This window comes from Ranitomeya imitator, chromosome 5 (genome assembly GCF_032444005.1).
Source record: "Ranitomeya imitator isolate aRanImi1 chromosome 5, aRanImi1.pri, whole genome shotgun sequence".
NCBI classification, from domain to species: Eukaryota; Metazoa; Chordata; class Amphibia; order Anura; family Dendrobatidae; genus Ranitomeya; species Ranitomeya imitator.
This window is the reverse complement of record NC_091286.1, coordinates 221,006,104-221,023,788: the sequence shown is the minus strand read 5'-3', so window position 1 is coordinate 221,023,788 and position 17,685 is coordinate 221,006,104. Positions and strand designations below refer to the sequence as shown.

General features: G+C 41.5%; 1 protein-coding gene across 3 annotated transcripts in view; it reads right to left on the bottom strand.

Annotated features, from left to right (window-relative positions):
• TAGAP (T cell activation RhoGTPase activating protein) overlaps positions 1-17,685 on the bottom strand; it is a 254,746-nt gene that overhangs the window by 123,383 nt on the left and 113,678 nt on the right. For all 3 annotated transcript variants that reach the window (XM_069725919.1, XM_069725918.1, XM_069725921.1), the window contains one exon: positions 5,471-5,553. In XM_069725919.1, the coding sequence (XP_069582020.1) occupies positions 5,471-5,553 (83 nt within the window). The remainder of the gene's footprint in view (positions 1-5,470; positions 5,554-17,685) is intronic.

Here is a 17,685-nt window from a genome sequence, read left to right as displayed (position 1 = left end):
CTGGGTCCATCATACTTTATACATGGGGGAACAGGGGCTATCATACTGTAATACTGAATATATAGGGGCTAGGGTCATCATAGTTTATATATGGAGGAACTGGAGCCATCATACTGTATAAATGGTGGCTGGGTCCATAATACTGTATATATGGGGGCAACTGGGGCTATCATACTATATACAGTGGGGCAAAAAAGTATTTAGTCAGTCAGCAATAGTGCAAGTTCCACCACTTAAAAAGATGAGAGGCGTCTGTAATTTACATCATAGGTAGACCTCAACTATGGGAGACAAACTGAGAAAAAAAAATCCAGAAAATCACATTGTCTGTTTTTTTAACATTTTATTTGCATATTATGGTGGAAAATAAGTATTTGGTCAGAAACAAAATTTCATCTCAATACTTTGTAATATATCCTTTGTTGGCAATGACAGAGGTCAAACGTTTTCTGTAAGTCTTCACAAGGTTGCCACACACTGTTATTGGTATGTTGGCCCATTCCTCCATGCAGATCTCCTCTAGAGCAGTGATGTTTTTGGCTTTTCGCTTGGCAACACGGACTTTCAACTCCCTCCAAAGGTTTTCTATAGGGTTGAGATCTGGAGACTGGCTAGGCCACTCCAGGACCTTGAAATGCTTCTTACGAAGCCACTCCTTCGTTGCCCTGGCGGTTTGCTTTGGATCATTGTCATGTTGAAAGACCCAGCCACGTTTTATCTTCAATGCCCTTGCTGATGGAAGGAGGTTTGCACTCAAAATCTCACGATACATGGCCCCATTCATTCTTTCATGTACCCGGATCAGTCGTCCTGGCCCCTTTGCAGAGAAACAGCCCCAATGCATGATGTTTCCACCACCATGCTTTACAGTAGGTATGGTATTTGATGGATGCAACTCAGTATTCGTTTTCCTCCAAACACGACAAGTTGTGTTTCTACCAAACAGTTCCAGTTTGGTTTCATCAGACCATAGGACATTCTCCCAAAACTCCTCTGGATCATCCAAATGCTTTCTAGCAAACTTCAGACGGGCCCGGACATGTACTGGCTTAAGCAGTGGGACACGTCTGGCACTGCAGGATCTGAGTCCATGGTGGCGTAGTGTGTTACTTATGGTAGGCCTTGTTACATTGGTCCCAGCTCTCTGCAGTTCATTCACTAGGTCCCCCTGTGTGGTTCTGGGATTTTTGCTCACCGTTCTTGTGATCATTCTGACCCCACGGGGTGGGATTTTGCGTGGAGCCCCAGATCGAGGGAGATTATCAGTGGTCTTGTATGTCTTCCATTTTCTAATTATTGCTCCCACTGTTGATTTCTTCACTCCAAGCTGGTTGGCTATTGCAGATTCAGTCTTCCCAGCCTGGTGCAGGGCTACAATTTTGTTTCTGGTGTCCTTTGACAGCTCTTTGGTCTTCACCATAGTGGAGTTTGGAGTCAGACTGTTTGAGGGTGTGCACAGGTGTCTTTTTATACTGATAACAAGTTTAAACAGGTGCCATTACTACAGGTAATGAGTGGAGGAAAGAGGAGACTCTTAAAGAAGAAGTTACAGGTCTGTGAGAGCCAGAAATCTTGATTGTTTGTTTCTGACCAAATACTTATTTTCCCCCTTAATATGCAAATAAAATGATAAAAAAACAGACAATGTGATTTTCTGGATTTTTTTTTCTTAGTTTGTCTCCCATAGTTGAGGTCTACCTATGATGTAAATTACAGACGCCTCTCATCTTTTTAAGTGGTGGAACTTGCACTATTGCTGACTGACTAAATACTTTTTTGCCCCACTGTATATGAAGAGAACTGGGGCCATCATACTATATATATGGGGATAACTGGGGCCATCACACTATATATATGGGAGCTGGGGCCATCATACTATATACAGTATATGGGGGAATTGGGGCCATCATGCTATATATATGAGAGCTGCGGCCATCATACTATATATATGGGAGCTGGGGCCATCATACTATATACAGTATATGGGGGAATTGGGGCCATCATGCTATATATATGAGAGCTGGGGCCATCATACTATATATATGGGAGAACTGGGGCCATCATACTATATATGAGAGCTGGGGCCATCATACTGTTTATATGGGGGCTGGGGCCATCATACTTTATATATGGGGGGAACTGGGGCCATCATAATGTAATACTGTATATATGAGGGCTGGGGCTATCATACTTTATATATGGAGGAACTGGAGCCATCACACTGTATATATGGGGGCTGGGGCCATCATACTGTATATATGGAGGAACTAGGGCCATCTTACTCTATATGGGGGCTGGGGCCATCATACTGTATATATGAGGGCTGAGGCCATCATACTATATATGGAGGAACTGGGGCCATCATGCTATATATATAGGGGCTGGGGCCATCATACTATATACAGGTGCATCTCACAAAATTAGAATATCATCAAAAAGTTATTTTTTTTCACTTCTTCAATACAAAAAGTGATACTCATTTATTATATAGCGTCATTACCAATAGAGTGATGTATTTCAAGTATTTATTTCTGTTAAAGTTGATAATTATGGCTTACAGCCAATGAAAACCCAAAAGTCATTATTTCAGTAAATTAGAATACTTTATAACACCAGCTTGAAAAAATGATTTTCACATCCGAAATGTTGGCCTACTGAAATGTATGTTCAGTAAATGCAATCAATACTTGGTCGGGTCTTCTTTTGCATCAATTACTGCATCAGTGCGGCGTGGCATGGAGGCGGTCAGTCTGTGGCACTGCTGAGGTGTTATGGAAGCCCAGGTTGCTTTGATAGCAGCCTTCAGCTAGTCTGCATTGTTGGGTCTGGTGTCTTTCATCTTCCTCTTAACAATACCCCATAGATTCTCTATGGGGTTAAGGTCAGGCGAGTTTGCTGGCCAATCAAGCACAGTTATACTGTTGTTTTTAAACCAGGTATTGGTACATCATTTGGCAGTGTGGTGCCAAGTCCTGCTGGAGAATAAAATTTCCATCTCCAAAAAGCTTTTCGGCAGAGGGAATCATAAAGTGACCTAAAATTTCCTGGTAGGTGGCTGCTCTGACTTGACTTGGTCTTGATAAAACACAGTTTACCTATACCAGCAGATGACTTGGCTCCCAAACTATCACTGATTGTGGGGCCATCATCCTTCAAAGGAGCATACAGGCCTTTGCACAGTGGCGATATTAATACTTTCTATGGGGCACTTTAATTTTGGGGGGAGCGAGTAATCATAGTAATGACTCAGTTTTTTAAATATTGGAGTCAGTATTCTATGCGTCAGGTACATGCAGATTGGGGAGTTTTTGTAGGTTGGGAATAGATGGAGACATCACTATAAATGTGAGAAGTCAAATGTGTTTTTATTGTAATCTGTGCAGATGAGTTGTGGCTGGAAAAGTGGTAATGGAGGTATGGGTGAGATGGAAAAGACGGGAAAAGTGAATGACCCAAATCAGAAAGATCGTCAGCTGTAAGTCACTATATAAACAGTACTGTACTCACGTGTATGTTCTGAAGGACTGGTATCTACCAATATACGGTTACCGTAAGGTGGTAATATTGCTGTTTTTAGTAGTCTTTTATTTCTTTTTATATTTAGTGACAGATGAATTTGTTTCAGTCATTATGTAGTAGAAGGTGTATGGTGGTGTCATTGGTCTCTGTATAGTGTTTTGTTATGTAAAGGTAATGGTCATATTATATTATATTATATTATGTATTCGCTGTGTAGTGGTGATGGTGGTGGACATTGAGTAGTTTTATTGCTTTTGGTCTTTGCATTGTATGTTTATTGATTAGCAACAGTGGTATACTGTAATTATATATGTATAGATGCTCTTTTAAATGGCTATAGGGTTGTTAGATGGGGAGACACACACTTTGGGGCTTAAACCCCTGATCTTTTAGAACCTTAGCAATGTCCCTGCTGTACTGTGTATTTACTTGTCAGTGTTTCTAGAGATATATGTATGTTTGTAAGTAAGCTCAGTTATGGCACCATATCTAAGCAGTAAGCTTGGTTCTGGTTCCGTCCGTATCTATGCAGTAGACTTGGTAATCTAGGCTCTGCTCCCTTATCTCTATAGTAAGCTCGGTTCTGCTCCCATATCTCTGTAGTAAGCTCAGTACTGCTCCCATATCTCTGTAGTAAGCTCAGTTCTGCTCCCTTACATCTGTAGTAGTAAGCTCTGTTCTGCTCCCATGTTTCTGTAGTAAACTCCGTTCTGCTCCATTATCTCTGTAGTAAGCTCGGTTCTTCTCCCACAGCTCTTTAGTAAGCTCTGTTCTGCTCCCTTATCTCTGTAGTAAGCTTGGTTCTTCTCCTATATCTCTGTAGTAAACTTCATTCTGGTCCATTATCTCTGCAGTAAGCTTGGTTCTGTTCTCTTATCTCTGTAGTAAGCTTAGTGCTGCTCTCTTATCTCTGTAGTAAGCTCTGTTCTACTCCCTTATCTCTGTAGTAAACTCCGTTCTGCTCCATTATCTCTGTAGTAAGCTTGGTTCTGCTCCATTATCTCTGTAGCAAGCTCAGTTCTGCTCCCTTATCTCTGTAGTAGTAAGCACAGTTCATCTCCAATTTCACTGTAGTAATCTCTGTTCTGCTCCCATGTCTCTGTAGTAAGCTCGGTTCTGCTCCCATATCTCTGTAGTAAGCTCGGTTCTGCTCCCATATCTCTGCAGTAAGCTCGGTTCTGCTCCTATATCTAGTAAGGTCAGTTCTGCTCCCTTATCTACTTAGTAATCCATCCTTCTCTGGTCTATGTGGTCAGCTTGCTTCTGTTACAGTATTTATGTAGGCAGTAAGCTTGGTTATGCTCCCATATCTATGCAGCAAGCTCCATTCTATTTATATATCTATGTACAAGCCTGTTTTTAAAGCCTGTTATCTCTGTTGCTTTAATGCAGCAGCCAGCAATAAGTAGGGCAAAGGTGGGCGACTGCAACTCGAGGACCCCTGCTTTGTGATTGCCTCCCAGGCTGAAAAGTGCCAGCCAGCCCCTACAGAGAACTGTGTTTTGGCTGTAGCATGATTACTGCAATCAACCACTGAGCTCAGTAACTGTGCTGATGTTGGCGGTAAGAGCCACTGAGCTCAGTGACTGTGCTGATGTAGGCGGTAAGAGCCACTGAGCTCAGTGACTGTGCTGATGTAGGCGGTATGAGCCAGTGAGTTCAGTGATTGGCTGCAGTGATGATGTGCGCTGTTGATGCGACATCATGGCTGCAGCCAAAACAATGATATCAGAACAGCATCAGAGAACCAGTGATGGAGCAGAGGAGAGTGAATACCAGCTGGCTTTGTTATTCTACATGCCTGCTAGTATTTGGGGGCCATTTGCTGAAAGAGAAAAACTCATTTAAATGCTACAAAAAGTGGGATTCCTTTTTAAATTGAAAATAACTTAAATTAAATAAAAATGGTACATAAATGCTTAAGGCACAAAGCACAACATATCACATGTACCTTCCTGTGGACCATGGTTTGCTGAGAGCCTTAGGAAACACAAGGGAAGGCGCTGAGCATCTTCGCTGAGTCAGAGACTTGTGCTAAAAGTAAAAAAACATACAGATATGAGTCTGTGGCACTGTACATGAAAGGTCTCATTTAGATAATTGTACCAGCTATGATGTCCACGAATAGAGCATGTACCAATTGCACCCATTATAGTCTATGATGCAATTCACATGTCCATTTTTTACTGACATCAATGATGAAAAGAAACTATACAAGTCTATGGGTCCATGAAAATCAATGACAGGCAACAGAAGGAGAACTCACCACCTCTCGTGGCAGCCTGTTCCACTCATTAATTACTCTCACTGTCAAAAGTTTTTTTCTAATATCTAATCTGTATCTTCTCCCTTTCAATTTAATTCCATTGCTTCTTGTGTTTCCATGTGCACGTGATAATAATGATGATCCCTCTACACTGTGACATCCCTTCAGATATTTGTAGACAGCTATTAAAGTCTCTTCTTTGCCTTCTTTTTACAAGCTAAACATTCCCAGATCCTGTAACTGTTCCTCGTAGGACATACTTTGCAGTCCGCTCACCATTCTGGTAGCTCTTCTCTGAACTTACTCCAGTCTTTCATATGTACTTTTTAAAATATGGTGCCCAGAATTGGACACAGTATTCCAGATGAGGCCTGACCAAGGAGGAGTAGAGGGGGATAATTACTTCACATGATCTAGACTCTATGCTTCTCTTAATAAATCCTAGAAGTGTATTTGACTTTTTTGCTGCTGCATCACACTGTTAACTCATGTGCTGTCTGTGATCCATTAGCATACCCAAGTCTTTTTCTCACTCGCTGTTGCTTAGTTCTATTCCTCCCATTATATAGATGTATTTATTGTTTTTGTTGCCCAGATGTAGAATGTTGCATTTCTCCCTGTTAAATACCATTCTATGAGTTGCTGCCCATTGTTCAAGCTTATCTAGATCCTTCTGAATCTTTTCTGTCTTCTCTAGTGTATTAGCTATTCCTCCTAGCTTTGCATTGTCTGCAAATTTGATTAGTTTACCATCAGTGCCCTTATCTAGATCATTTATAAAAATGTTGAACAACACTGGGGCCAGCACAGAGCCTTGTGGCACCCCACTTGAAGCACTTTTCCAATTGGATGTGCAACCATTTATTACCACTCTTTGAGCATGATCATTGAACCAGTTATGAATCCACCTAACCGTAGCCTTATTAATCCCATACTTGGTCATTTTTTCAATAAGGATAGTATAAGATACTTTATCAAATGCTTTGCTGAAGTCTTGATATACTATATCTACTGTATTTCCGTCCGTGATTCCATCATAGGAGGAAATTTCGCCTACCATCGAAACCTTCAAAAAGAACCTGAAGACCCACCTCTTCCGACAAGCCTACAACCTGCAGTAACCACCGATTGACCAAACCGCTGCACGGCCAGCTCTACCCTCACCTACTGTATCCTCACCCATCCCTTGTAGATTGTGAGCCCTCGCGGGCAGGGTCCTCTCTCCTCCTGTACCAGTTGTGACTTGTATTGTTCAAGATTATTGTACTTGTTTTATTATGTGTACCCCTCCTCACATGTAATGCGCCATGGAATAAATGGCGCTATAATAATAAATAATAATAATAATAATATTAGTCTAGCATGACTTCTTTGCTACAGCCCATGCTGGCTCTGGTTAATTACTGTATTTTTATCCAATCTCTGTTTATGGATAGTGTGGATTCTCTTATTCCTTCGATGGCACTGTGAAGATCAGTTGATGGTACAATTGCATTCTTAGAGAACACAGATGCAAAATAGAAGTTTAAAAGTTTGACCTTCTCAACATCCTTTTTGACCATGTCACCCTTTTCATCCTGTTAAAATTCCATGGCATCTTTGAACTCCATGGCATCATGATTCATGGCATCATGAACTCTTTATGCATCAAATGGCCAAGTTCTCTAAAAAATATGACATAGTAGTCATGGGAGATTTCAACTATCCAGACATTTGTTGAGAATCTCTCTCAGGCAAAACTAACAGGTCAAGCAAATTCTTATCCTCTCTTGCTGACAACTTTATCTTCCAAAAGGTAAGGGAGAAAACAAGGGGATCTGCTACCTTGGATCTAATCCTTATAAACAGGGAGGAAATGGTTGAGGAGGTAAAAGTGGCTGGGACCCTAGGAGGTAGCGACCATGCTATTTTAGAATTTTGGATAATTAGAGGAGGAAGACCTGTGAAGACTCAGACTTCAAGGTTAGATTTCAGAAAGGCAGATTTTAAGGGACTCAGAAAGAGAATCGGAAGGATCCAATGGCTGGATATCCTTAAGGTCAAAAAAGTCCAGGAAGGATGGGAAATCTTGAAGATTCTCAAAGCACAATCATTAACAATTCAAAAAAGAGGGAAGAATATGAAGCAGTTAAGGAAAACAGGATGGATGAACAAAGAACTTAAACACATGCTAAAAAGGAAGAAAGAAATGTGTATCAAATGGAAAGAGGGAGGTATATCTAAAGAAGAATATAATGCTATCTGCAGAACCTGCAGGGCAAGAATCAGATTAGCTAAAGCCGACAATGAATTATGGCTTGAAAGATACATCAAAAGCAATAAAAAAGGATTTGGGGGATATGTCAAAAGTAAAAGAAAAGTCAAAAATGCTATAGGATTTTTCCAGGATGAAAATGATGAAATGATACGAAAGGATGTTGAGAAGGCTGCACTTTTAAATTCCTATTTTGCATCTGTTTTCTCTCAGAAAGGAAATGTAACATCAACTGATCTTCACTGCCCTATTAAAGGAATACAAGAATACAGGATATCTATAAACAGAAAGATAGTGAGGAAACCCTTAGCTAACATAAATGAATTCAAGTCTCCAAGTCCAGATGAATTCCTCCCCAGAGTACTGAAGGAGATAGCACAAAAAATTTTTGAACCACTCTCCATAATCTTTGAAAATTCTTGAATAACAGGAGAAGTCCCAGAAGACTGGAGAAGAGCAAATGTTGTTCCTATCTTCAAAAATGTGGACCCTGGGAACTATAGGCCGGTGTGTCTAACTTCTGTACCAGGAAAGATCTTTGAACAAATTAAACAACATGTAAGTACCTGGATAAGAATGAAGTGATTAACCAGAGTCAGCATGGGTTTGTAACTAATAAGTCATGTCAGACTAACTTAATTTCCTTCTATGACAGAATCACTGACTGGGTAGGTCAGGGAAATGCTGTAGATATAGTATATCTTGACTTCAGCAAGGCATTTGACAAAGTATCTCACACCATCCTCATTGAAAAAATGACTAAGTATGGAATGGACAAGGCAACTGTTTGAGGTGGGTTCATAACTGGCTTAGTGATCGGACCCAAAGAGTGGTCATAAATGGCTGCACATCCAGTTGGTAGAATGTCTCAAGTGGGGTACCACAGGGTTCTGTCCTGGGCCCTGTATTGTTTAACATCTTTATCAATGATTTAGATGAAGCAATTGAGAGTACACTGATTACATTTGCTGATGACACAAAGCTAGGAGGGATAGCTAATACTAGAGAAGAGAGAGGATTCAAAAAGGTATAAATAAACTGGAGCAGTGGGCAGCAACTAACAGAATGGTCTTTAACCCCTTTACCCCCAAGGGTGGTTTGCACGTTAATGACCGGGCCAATTTTTACAATTCTGAACACTGTCCCTTTATGAGGTTATAACTCTGGAACGCTTCAATGGATCCTGGTGATTCTGACATTGTTTTCTCGTGACATATTGTACTTCATGACAATGGTAAAAATTCTTTGATAGTACCTGCGTTTATTTGTGAAAAAAACGGAAATTTGGCGAAAATTATGAAAATTTCGCAATTTTCCAACTTTTAATTTTTATGCAATTAAATCACAGAGATATGTCACACAAAATACTTAATAAGTAACATTTCCCACATGTCTACTTTACATCAGCACAATTTTGGAACCAAAATTTTTTTTTGTTAGGGAGTTATAAGGGTTAAAAGTTGACCAGCAATTTCTCATTTCTACAACACCATTTTATTTTAGGGACCACATCTCATTTGAAGTCATTTTGAGGGGTCTATATGATAGAAAATACCCAAGTGTGACACCATTCTAAAAACTACACCCCTCAAGGTGCTCAAAACCATATTCAAGAAGTTTATTAACCCTTCTGGTGCTTCACAGGAATTTTTTAAATGTTTAAATAAAAATGAACATTTAACTTTTTTTCACAAAAAATTTAATTCAGCTCCAATTTGTTTTATTTTACCAAGGGTAACGAGAAAATGGACCCCAAACATTGTTGTACAATTTGTCCTGAGTATGCCAATACCCCACATGTGGGGGTAAACCACTGTTTGGGCGCATGGCAGAGCTCGGAAGCGAAGGAGTGCCATTTGACTTTTCAATGCAAAATTGACTGGAATTGAGATGGGACGCCATGTTTCGTTTGGAGAGCCCCTGATGTGGCTAAACATTGAAACCCCCCACAAGTGACACCATTTTGGAAAGTAGACCCCCTAAGGAACTTATCTAGAGGTGTGGTGAGCACTTTGACCCACCAAGTGCTTCACAGAAGTTTATAATGTAGAACCGTAAAAATAAAAAATCATATTTTTTCACAAAAATTATCTTTTCGCCCCCAATTTTTGAATTTCCCAAGGGTAAGAGAAGAAATTGGACCCCAAAAGTTGTTGTACAATTTGTCCTGAGTACGCTGATAGCCCATATGTGGGGGTAAACCACTGTTTGGGCGGATGGGAGAGCTCAGAAGGGAAGGAGCGCCGTTTGACTTTTCAATGCAAAATTGACAGGAATTGAGATGGGACGCCATGTTGCGTTTGAAGAGCCACTGATGTGCCTAAACATTGAAACCCCCCACAAGTGACACCATTTTGGAAAGTAGCCCCCTAAGGAACTTATCTAGAGGTGTGGTGAGCACTTTGACCCACCAAGGGCTTCACAGAAGTTTATAATGTAGAACCGTAAAAATAAAAAATCATATTTTTTCACAAAAATTATCTTTTCGCCCCCAATTTTTTATTTTCCCAAGGGTAAGAGAAGAAATTGGACCCCAAAAGTTGTTGTACAATTTGTCCTGAGTACGCTGATACCCCATATGTGGGGGTAAACCACTGTTTGGGCGGATGGGAGAGCTCGGAAGGGAAGGAGCGCCATTTGACTTTTCAAAGCAAAATTGACAGGAATTGAGATAGAACGCCATGTTGCGTTTGAAGAGCCACTGATGTGCCTAAACATTGAAACCCCCCACAAATGACACCATTTTGGAAAGTAGACCCCCTAAGGAACTTATCTAGAGGTGTGGTGAGCACTTTGACCCACCAAGTGCTTCACAGAAGTTTATAATGCAGAGCCGTAAAAATAAAACAAAATTTTTTTCCCACAAAAATTATTTTTTTAGCCCCCAGTTTTGTATTTTCCTAAGGGTAACAGGAGAAATTGGACCCCAAAATTTGTTGCCCAATTTGTCCTGAGTGCGATGATACACCATATGTGGGGGGAACCACTGTTTGGGCACATGGGAGGGCTCAGAAGGGAAGGAGTGCAATTTGAATGCAGACTTAGATGGAATGGTCTGCAGGTGTCACATTGCGTTTGCAGAGCCCCTAATGTACCTAAACAGTAGAAACCCCCCACAAGTGACACCATTTTGGAAAGTAGACCCCCTTAGGAACTTATCTAAATGTGTGCTGAGCGCTTTGACCCACCAAGGGCTTCACAGAAGTTTATAATGGAGAGCCGTAAAAATAAAACAAAAATTTTTTCCCACAAAAATTATTTTTTAGCCCCCAGTTTTGTATTTTCCCGAGGGTAACAGGAGAAATTCGACCCCACAATTTGTTGTCCAATTTGTCCTGAGTGCGCTGATACCCCATATGTGGGGGGGAACCACTGTTTGGGCGCATGGGAGGGCTCGGAAGGGAAGGAGCTCCATTTGGAATGAGGACTTAGATGGAATGGTCTGCAGGTGTCACATTGCATTTGCAGAGCCCCTAATGTACCTAAACAGTAGAAACCTCCCACAAGTGACACCATTTTGGAAACTAGACCCCCTGAGGAACTCATCTATATGTGTTGTGATAGCTTTGAACCCCCAAGTGTTTCACTACAGTTTGTAACGCAGAGCCGTGAAAATTTAAAAAAAAAATCTTTCCCCCCAAAATTATTTTTTAGCCCCCAGTTTTGTATTTTCCCGAGGGTAAGAGGAGAAATTCGACCCCAAAAGTTGTTGTCCAATTTGTCTTGAGTACGCTGATACCCCGTATGTTGGGGGAAACCACCGTTTGAGCGCATGGCAGAGCTCGGAAGGGAAGGAGCGCCATTTGGAATGCAGACTTAGATGGAATGGTCTGCAGACGTCACATTGCGTTTGCAGAACCCCTAATGTACCTAAACAGTAGAAACCCCCCACAAGTGACCCCATATTGGAAACTAGACCCCCCAGGGAACTAATCTAGATGTGTTGTGAGAACTTTGAACCCCCAAGTGTTTCACTACAGTTTATAACGCAGAGCCGTGAATATAAAAAATCTTTTTTTTTCCCACAAAAAATATGTTTTAGCCCCGAGTTTTGTATTTTCCCAAGGGTAACAGGAGAAATTGGACCCCAAAAGTTGTTGTCCTATTTGTCCTGAGTACGCTGATACCCCATATGTTGGGGTAAACCCCTGTTTGGGCACACAGGAGAGCTCGGAAGGGAAGAAGCACTGTTTTACTTTTTCAACGCAGAATTGGCTGGAATTGAGATCGGACGCCATGTCGCGTTTGGAGAGCCCCTGATGTGGGGTTTCCACTGTTTAGGCACAATTATAACTGAAACCCTAATCCAAACACATCCCTAACCCTAATCCCAACAGTAACCCTAACCACACCTCTAACCCAGACACACCCCTAACCCTAATCCCAACCCTATTCCCAACCGTAAATGTAATCTAAACCCTAACTGTAACTTTAGCCCCAACCCAAACTGTAGCCCTAGCCCTAACCCTAGCCCTAACCTTAGCCCTAACCCTAGCCCTAACCCTAGCCCTAGCCCTAGCCCTAACCCTAGCCCTAACCCTAGCCCTAACCCTAGCCCTAACCCTAACCCTAGCCCTAACCCTAGCCCTAACCCTAACCCTAGCCCTAACCCTAACCCTAACCCTAACCCTAGCCCTAACCCTAGCCCTAACCCTAGCCCTAACCCTAGCCCTAACCCTAGCCCTAACCCTAGCCCTAATGGGAAAATGGAAATAAATACATTTTTTTAATTTTTCCCTAACTAAGGGGGTGATGAAGGGGGGTTTGATTTACTTTTATAGCGGGTTTTTTTAGCGGATTTTTATGATTGGCAGCCGTCACACACTGAAAGATGCTTTTTATTGCAAAAAATATTTTTTGCGTTACCACATTTTGAGAGCTATAATTTTTCTATATTTTGGTCCACAGAGTCATGTGAGGTCTTGTTTTTTGCGGGACGAGTTGACATTTTTATTGGTAACATTTTTGGGCACGTGACATTTTTTGATCGCTTTTTATTCCGATTTTTGTGAGGCAGAATGACCAAAAACCAGCTATTCATGAATTTCTTTTGGGGGAGGCGTTTATACCGTTCCGCGTTTGGTAAAATTGATAAAGCAGTTTTATTCTTCGGGTCAGTATGATTACAGTGACACCTATTTATATCATTTTTTTATGTTTTGGCGCTTTTATACGATAAAAACTATTTTATAGAAAAAATAATTATTTTGGCATCGCTTTATTCTCAGGACTATAACTTTTTTAGTTTTTTGCTGATGATGCTGTATGGCGGCTCGTTTTTTGCGGGACAAGATGACGTTTTCAGCGGTAGCATGGTTATTTATATCTGTCTTTTTGATCGCGTGTTATTCCACTTTTTGTTCGGCGGTATGATAATAAAGCGTTGTTTTTTGCCTCGTTTTTTTTTTTTTTTTCTTACGGTGTTTACTGAAGGGGTTAACTAGTGGGCCAGTTTTATAGGTCGGGCCGTTACGGACGCGGCGATACTAAATATGTGTACTTTTATTGTTTGTTTTTTTTTATTTAGATAAAGAAATGTATTTATGGGATTAATATTTTTTATTTTTTTTCATTATTTTGGAATATTTTTTTTTATTTTTTTTTACACATTTGAAAATTTTTTTTTTACTTTTTTACTTTGTCCCAGGGGGGGACATCACAGATCAGTGATCTGACAGTTTGCACAGCACTCTGTCAGATCACTGATCTGACATGCAGCGCTGCAGCCTTCACAGTGCCTGCTCTAAGCAGGCTCTGTGAAGCCACCTCCCTCCCTGCAGGACCCGGATCCACGGCCATCTTGGATCCGGGGCTCGAGCAGGGAGGGAGGGAGGTAAGACCCTCGCAGCAACGCGATCACATCGCGTTGCTGCGGGGGGCTCAGGGAAGCCCGCAGGGAGCCCCCTCCCTGCGCCGTGCTTCCCTGCACCGCCGCCACATCGCGATCATCTTTGATCGCGGTGTGCCAGGGGTTAATGTGCCGGGGGCGGTCCGTGACCGCTCCTGGCACATAGTGCCGGATGTCAGCTGCGATAGGCAGCTGACACCCGGCCGTGATCGGCGGCGCTCCCCCCGTGAGCGCCGCCGATCGCGCTGGACGTACTATCCCGTCCATGGTCATAGGGGCCCACCCCACATGGACGGGATAGTACGTCCGATGTCAGAAAGGGGTTAACAAGGAAAAATGCAAAGTACTACATCTGGGCAATAAAAATGAAAAAAGCATATACAGAATGTGAGGAATAGGGCTAAGTAACAGAACATGTGAAAAAGACTTGGGTATACTAATAGATCATAAACTGAACATGAGTCAACAGTGTGATGCGGCAGCAAAAAAGGCAAATGCAATTCTGGGTTGTATTAACAGAAGCATACAGTCTAGAACACGTGAAGTCATTGTTGCCCTCCTCTTTGGTCAGACGTCATCTGGAATACTGTGTCCAGTTTTGGGCAACACATTTTAAAAAAAGACATCAACAAACTGGAGCAAGTTCAGAGAAGAGAGGTTACAGAAGAATGTTTACAGGATTTGTGAATGTTTAGCTTGCAAAAAAGAAGACTGAGAAGAGACTTAATAGCTGTCTACAAAGATCTCAAGGGCTGTCACATTGTAGAAGGATTATCTCTATTCTCATTTGCACAAGGAAAGACTAGAAGAAAGAATAGTTGTAGATGACGAGGAAAAAGCTAACATATTAAACACCTTCTTCTCCACGGTATTCACGGTGGAAAATGAAATGCTAGGTGAAATCCCAAGAAACAATGAAAACCCTATATTAAGAGTCACCAATCTAACCCAAGAAGAGGTGCGAAACCGGCTAAATAAGATTAAAATAGATAAATCTCCGGGTCCGGATGGCATACACCCACGAGTACTAAGAGAACTAAGTAATGTAATAGATAAACCATTATTTCTTATTTTTAGTGACTCTATAGCGACAGGGTCTGTTCCGCAGGACTGGCGCATAGCAAATGTGGTGCCAATATTCAAAAAGGGCTCTAAAAGTGAACCTGGAAATTATAGGCCAGTAAGTCTAACCTCTATTGTTGGTAAAATATTTGAAGGGTTTCTGAGGGATGTTATTCTGGATTATCTCAATGAGAATAACTGTTTAACTCCATATCAGCATGGGTTTATGAGAAATCGCTCCTGTCAAACCAATCTAATCAGTTTTTATGAAGAGGTAAGCTATAGACTGGACCACGGTGAGTCATTGGACGTGGTATATCTCGATTTTTCCAAAGCGTTTGATACCGTGCCGCACAAGAGGTTGGTACACAAAATGAGAATGCTTGGTCTGGGGGAAAATGTGTGTAAATGGGTTAGTAACTGGCTTAGTGATAGAAAGCAGAGGGTGGTTATAAATGGTATAGTCTCTAACTGGGTCGCTGTGACCAGTGGGGTACCGCAGGGGTCAGTATTGGGACCTGTTCTCTTCAACATATTCATTAATGATCTGGTAGAAGGTTTACACAGTAAAATATCGATATTTGCAGATGATACAAAACTATGTAAAGCAGTTAATACAAGAGAAGATAGTATTCTGCTACAGATGGATCTGGATAAGTTGGAAACTTGGGCTGAAAGGTGGCAGATGAGGTTTAACAATGATAAATGTAAGGTTATACACATGGGAAGAGGGAATCAATATCACCATTACACACTGAACGGGAAACCACTGGGTAAATCTGACAGGGAGAAGGACTTGGGGATCCTAGTTAATGATAAACTTACCTGGAGCAGCCAGTGCCAGGCAGCAGCTGCCAAGGCAAACAGGATCATGGGGTGCATTAAAAGAGGTCTGGATACACATGATGAGAGCATTATACTGCCTCTGTACAAATCCCTAGTTAGACCGCACATGGAGTACTGTGTCCAGTTTTGGGCACCGGTGCTCAGGAAGGATATAATGGAACTAGAGAGAGTACAAAGGAGGGCAACAAAATTAATAAAGGGGATGGGAGAACTACAATACCCAGATAGATTAGCGAAATTAGGATTATTTAGTCTAGAAAAAAGACGACTGAGGGGCGATCTAATAACCATGTATAAGTATATAAGGGGACAATACAAATATCTCGCTGAGGATCTGTTTATACCAAGGAAGGTGACGGGCACAAGGGGGCATTCTTTGCGTCTGGAGGAGAGAAGGTTTTTCCACCAACATAGAAGAGGATTCTTTACTGTTAGGGCAGTGAGAATCTGGAATTGCTTGCCTGAGGAGGTGGTGATGGCGAACTCAGTCGAGGGGTTCAAGAGAGGCCTGGATGTCTTCCTGGAGCAGAACAATATTGTATCATACAATTATTAGGTTCTGTAGAAGGACGTAGATCTGGGGATTTATTATGATGGAATATAGGCTGAACTGGATGGACAAATGTCTTTTTTCGGCCTTACTAACTATGTTACTATGTTACTATGTTAGAAGCAATGGAATGAAACTAAATGAGAGGAGACACAGAATAGATATTAGAAAAACTTTTTGACAATTAGGGTGATCAATGAGTGGAACCGGCTGCCACGAGAGGTGGTGAGTTTTCCTTCCATGGAAGTCTTCAAACAGAGGCTGGACAGACATCTGTCTGGGATGATTTAGTGCATCCTGCTTTGAGCAGGGGGTTGGACCAGATGACCCAGGAGGTCCCTTCCAACTCTAATATTCTATGATTCTATGACTCTTCTTTTGCTTTTGACACATGTTTTGATACATGTGCTATGATCGTGACATCTATTGTCTGGATGTGAGGAACTATCTTATGAATCGTTGTTGCCAGCTAGAGCAGGAGACATGTGCTACGGTTGTGGTATGGAGCATGGACTGTGACTACAGCCTTTTCTGGCAGCAGATATAAAAGCTGTGGGCCAACCAAAAGTTGGGAGACAATGGGCATTGCCTGGTACTGGGGCAGAGAACTATTGGCCCCAGGATGAGCTCTTGTGGATTGGGGACATCGCATTGTGACCCTCTACCCAGAATTACTGTAAGACCATTGATGAAAAGAATAAAAATAGTTGCATTGTTAACCTGTCTAGGTGATTAATACAACCCACATCCTCAGATCTTCACAGAAATATATATTTCTTTAGCAGATGCTTTCCTTGGGTGCATCTAATGGGGTGGAGTAGGCCGAGCATGTACCCTGCCTTGGTCGTAGTTAGCAGGGGGAGTGCTGAGAAGACAGTTCTACCCATGGCAGGGCAGACAACCAGAAAACATTCACACAGTCAGTATGTGGTCAGAATTTGACATCAGTATTTGTAAGCCAAAATGGGACAATCAGAGGAAAAGTGTAATAGAAACAGGTAAAAAGTGGCATGGTTAAGCCATCAATATAATAATTGAGGTATTCATGTAATGCTCCAGGAACCAGTCATCAGCCAGTATCTGTATAAGTACAGATAAAAAGTTGAGTGGATGGTGGAAAGGAACAGATTCTGAGAGCATGAATGGTGTGAAAGCAAGTAATAAAAGAGACCAGATTTTGAGGAAAGTTTAGAAAGAGAGAACAGGAAATGGTTAGATTAGTGAGGTAAGGTGATAGGCCAATATAAAAAGATGAAGAACCAAAGAAACCATCTTTTTTCCTGTGCCCCCCCCCCTTTCTTTTGTATCAATTATATCTTGTGCACAGATTGTCTTTTAAA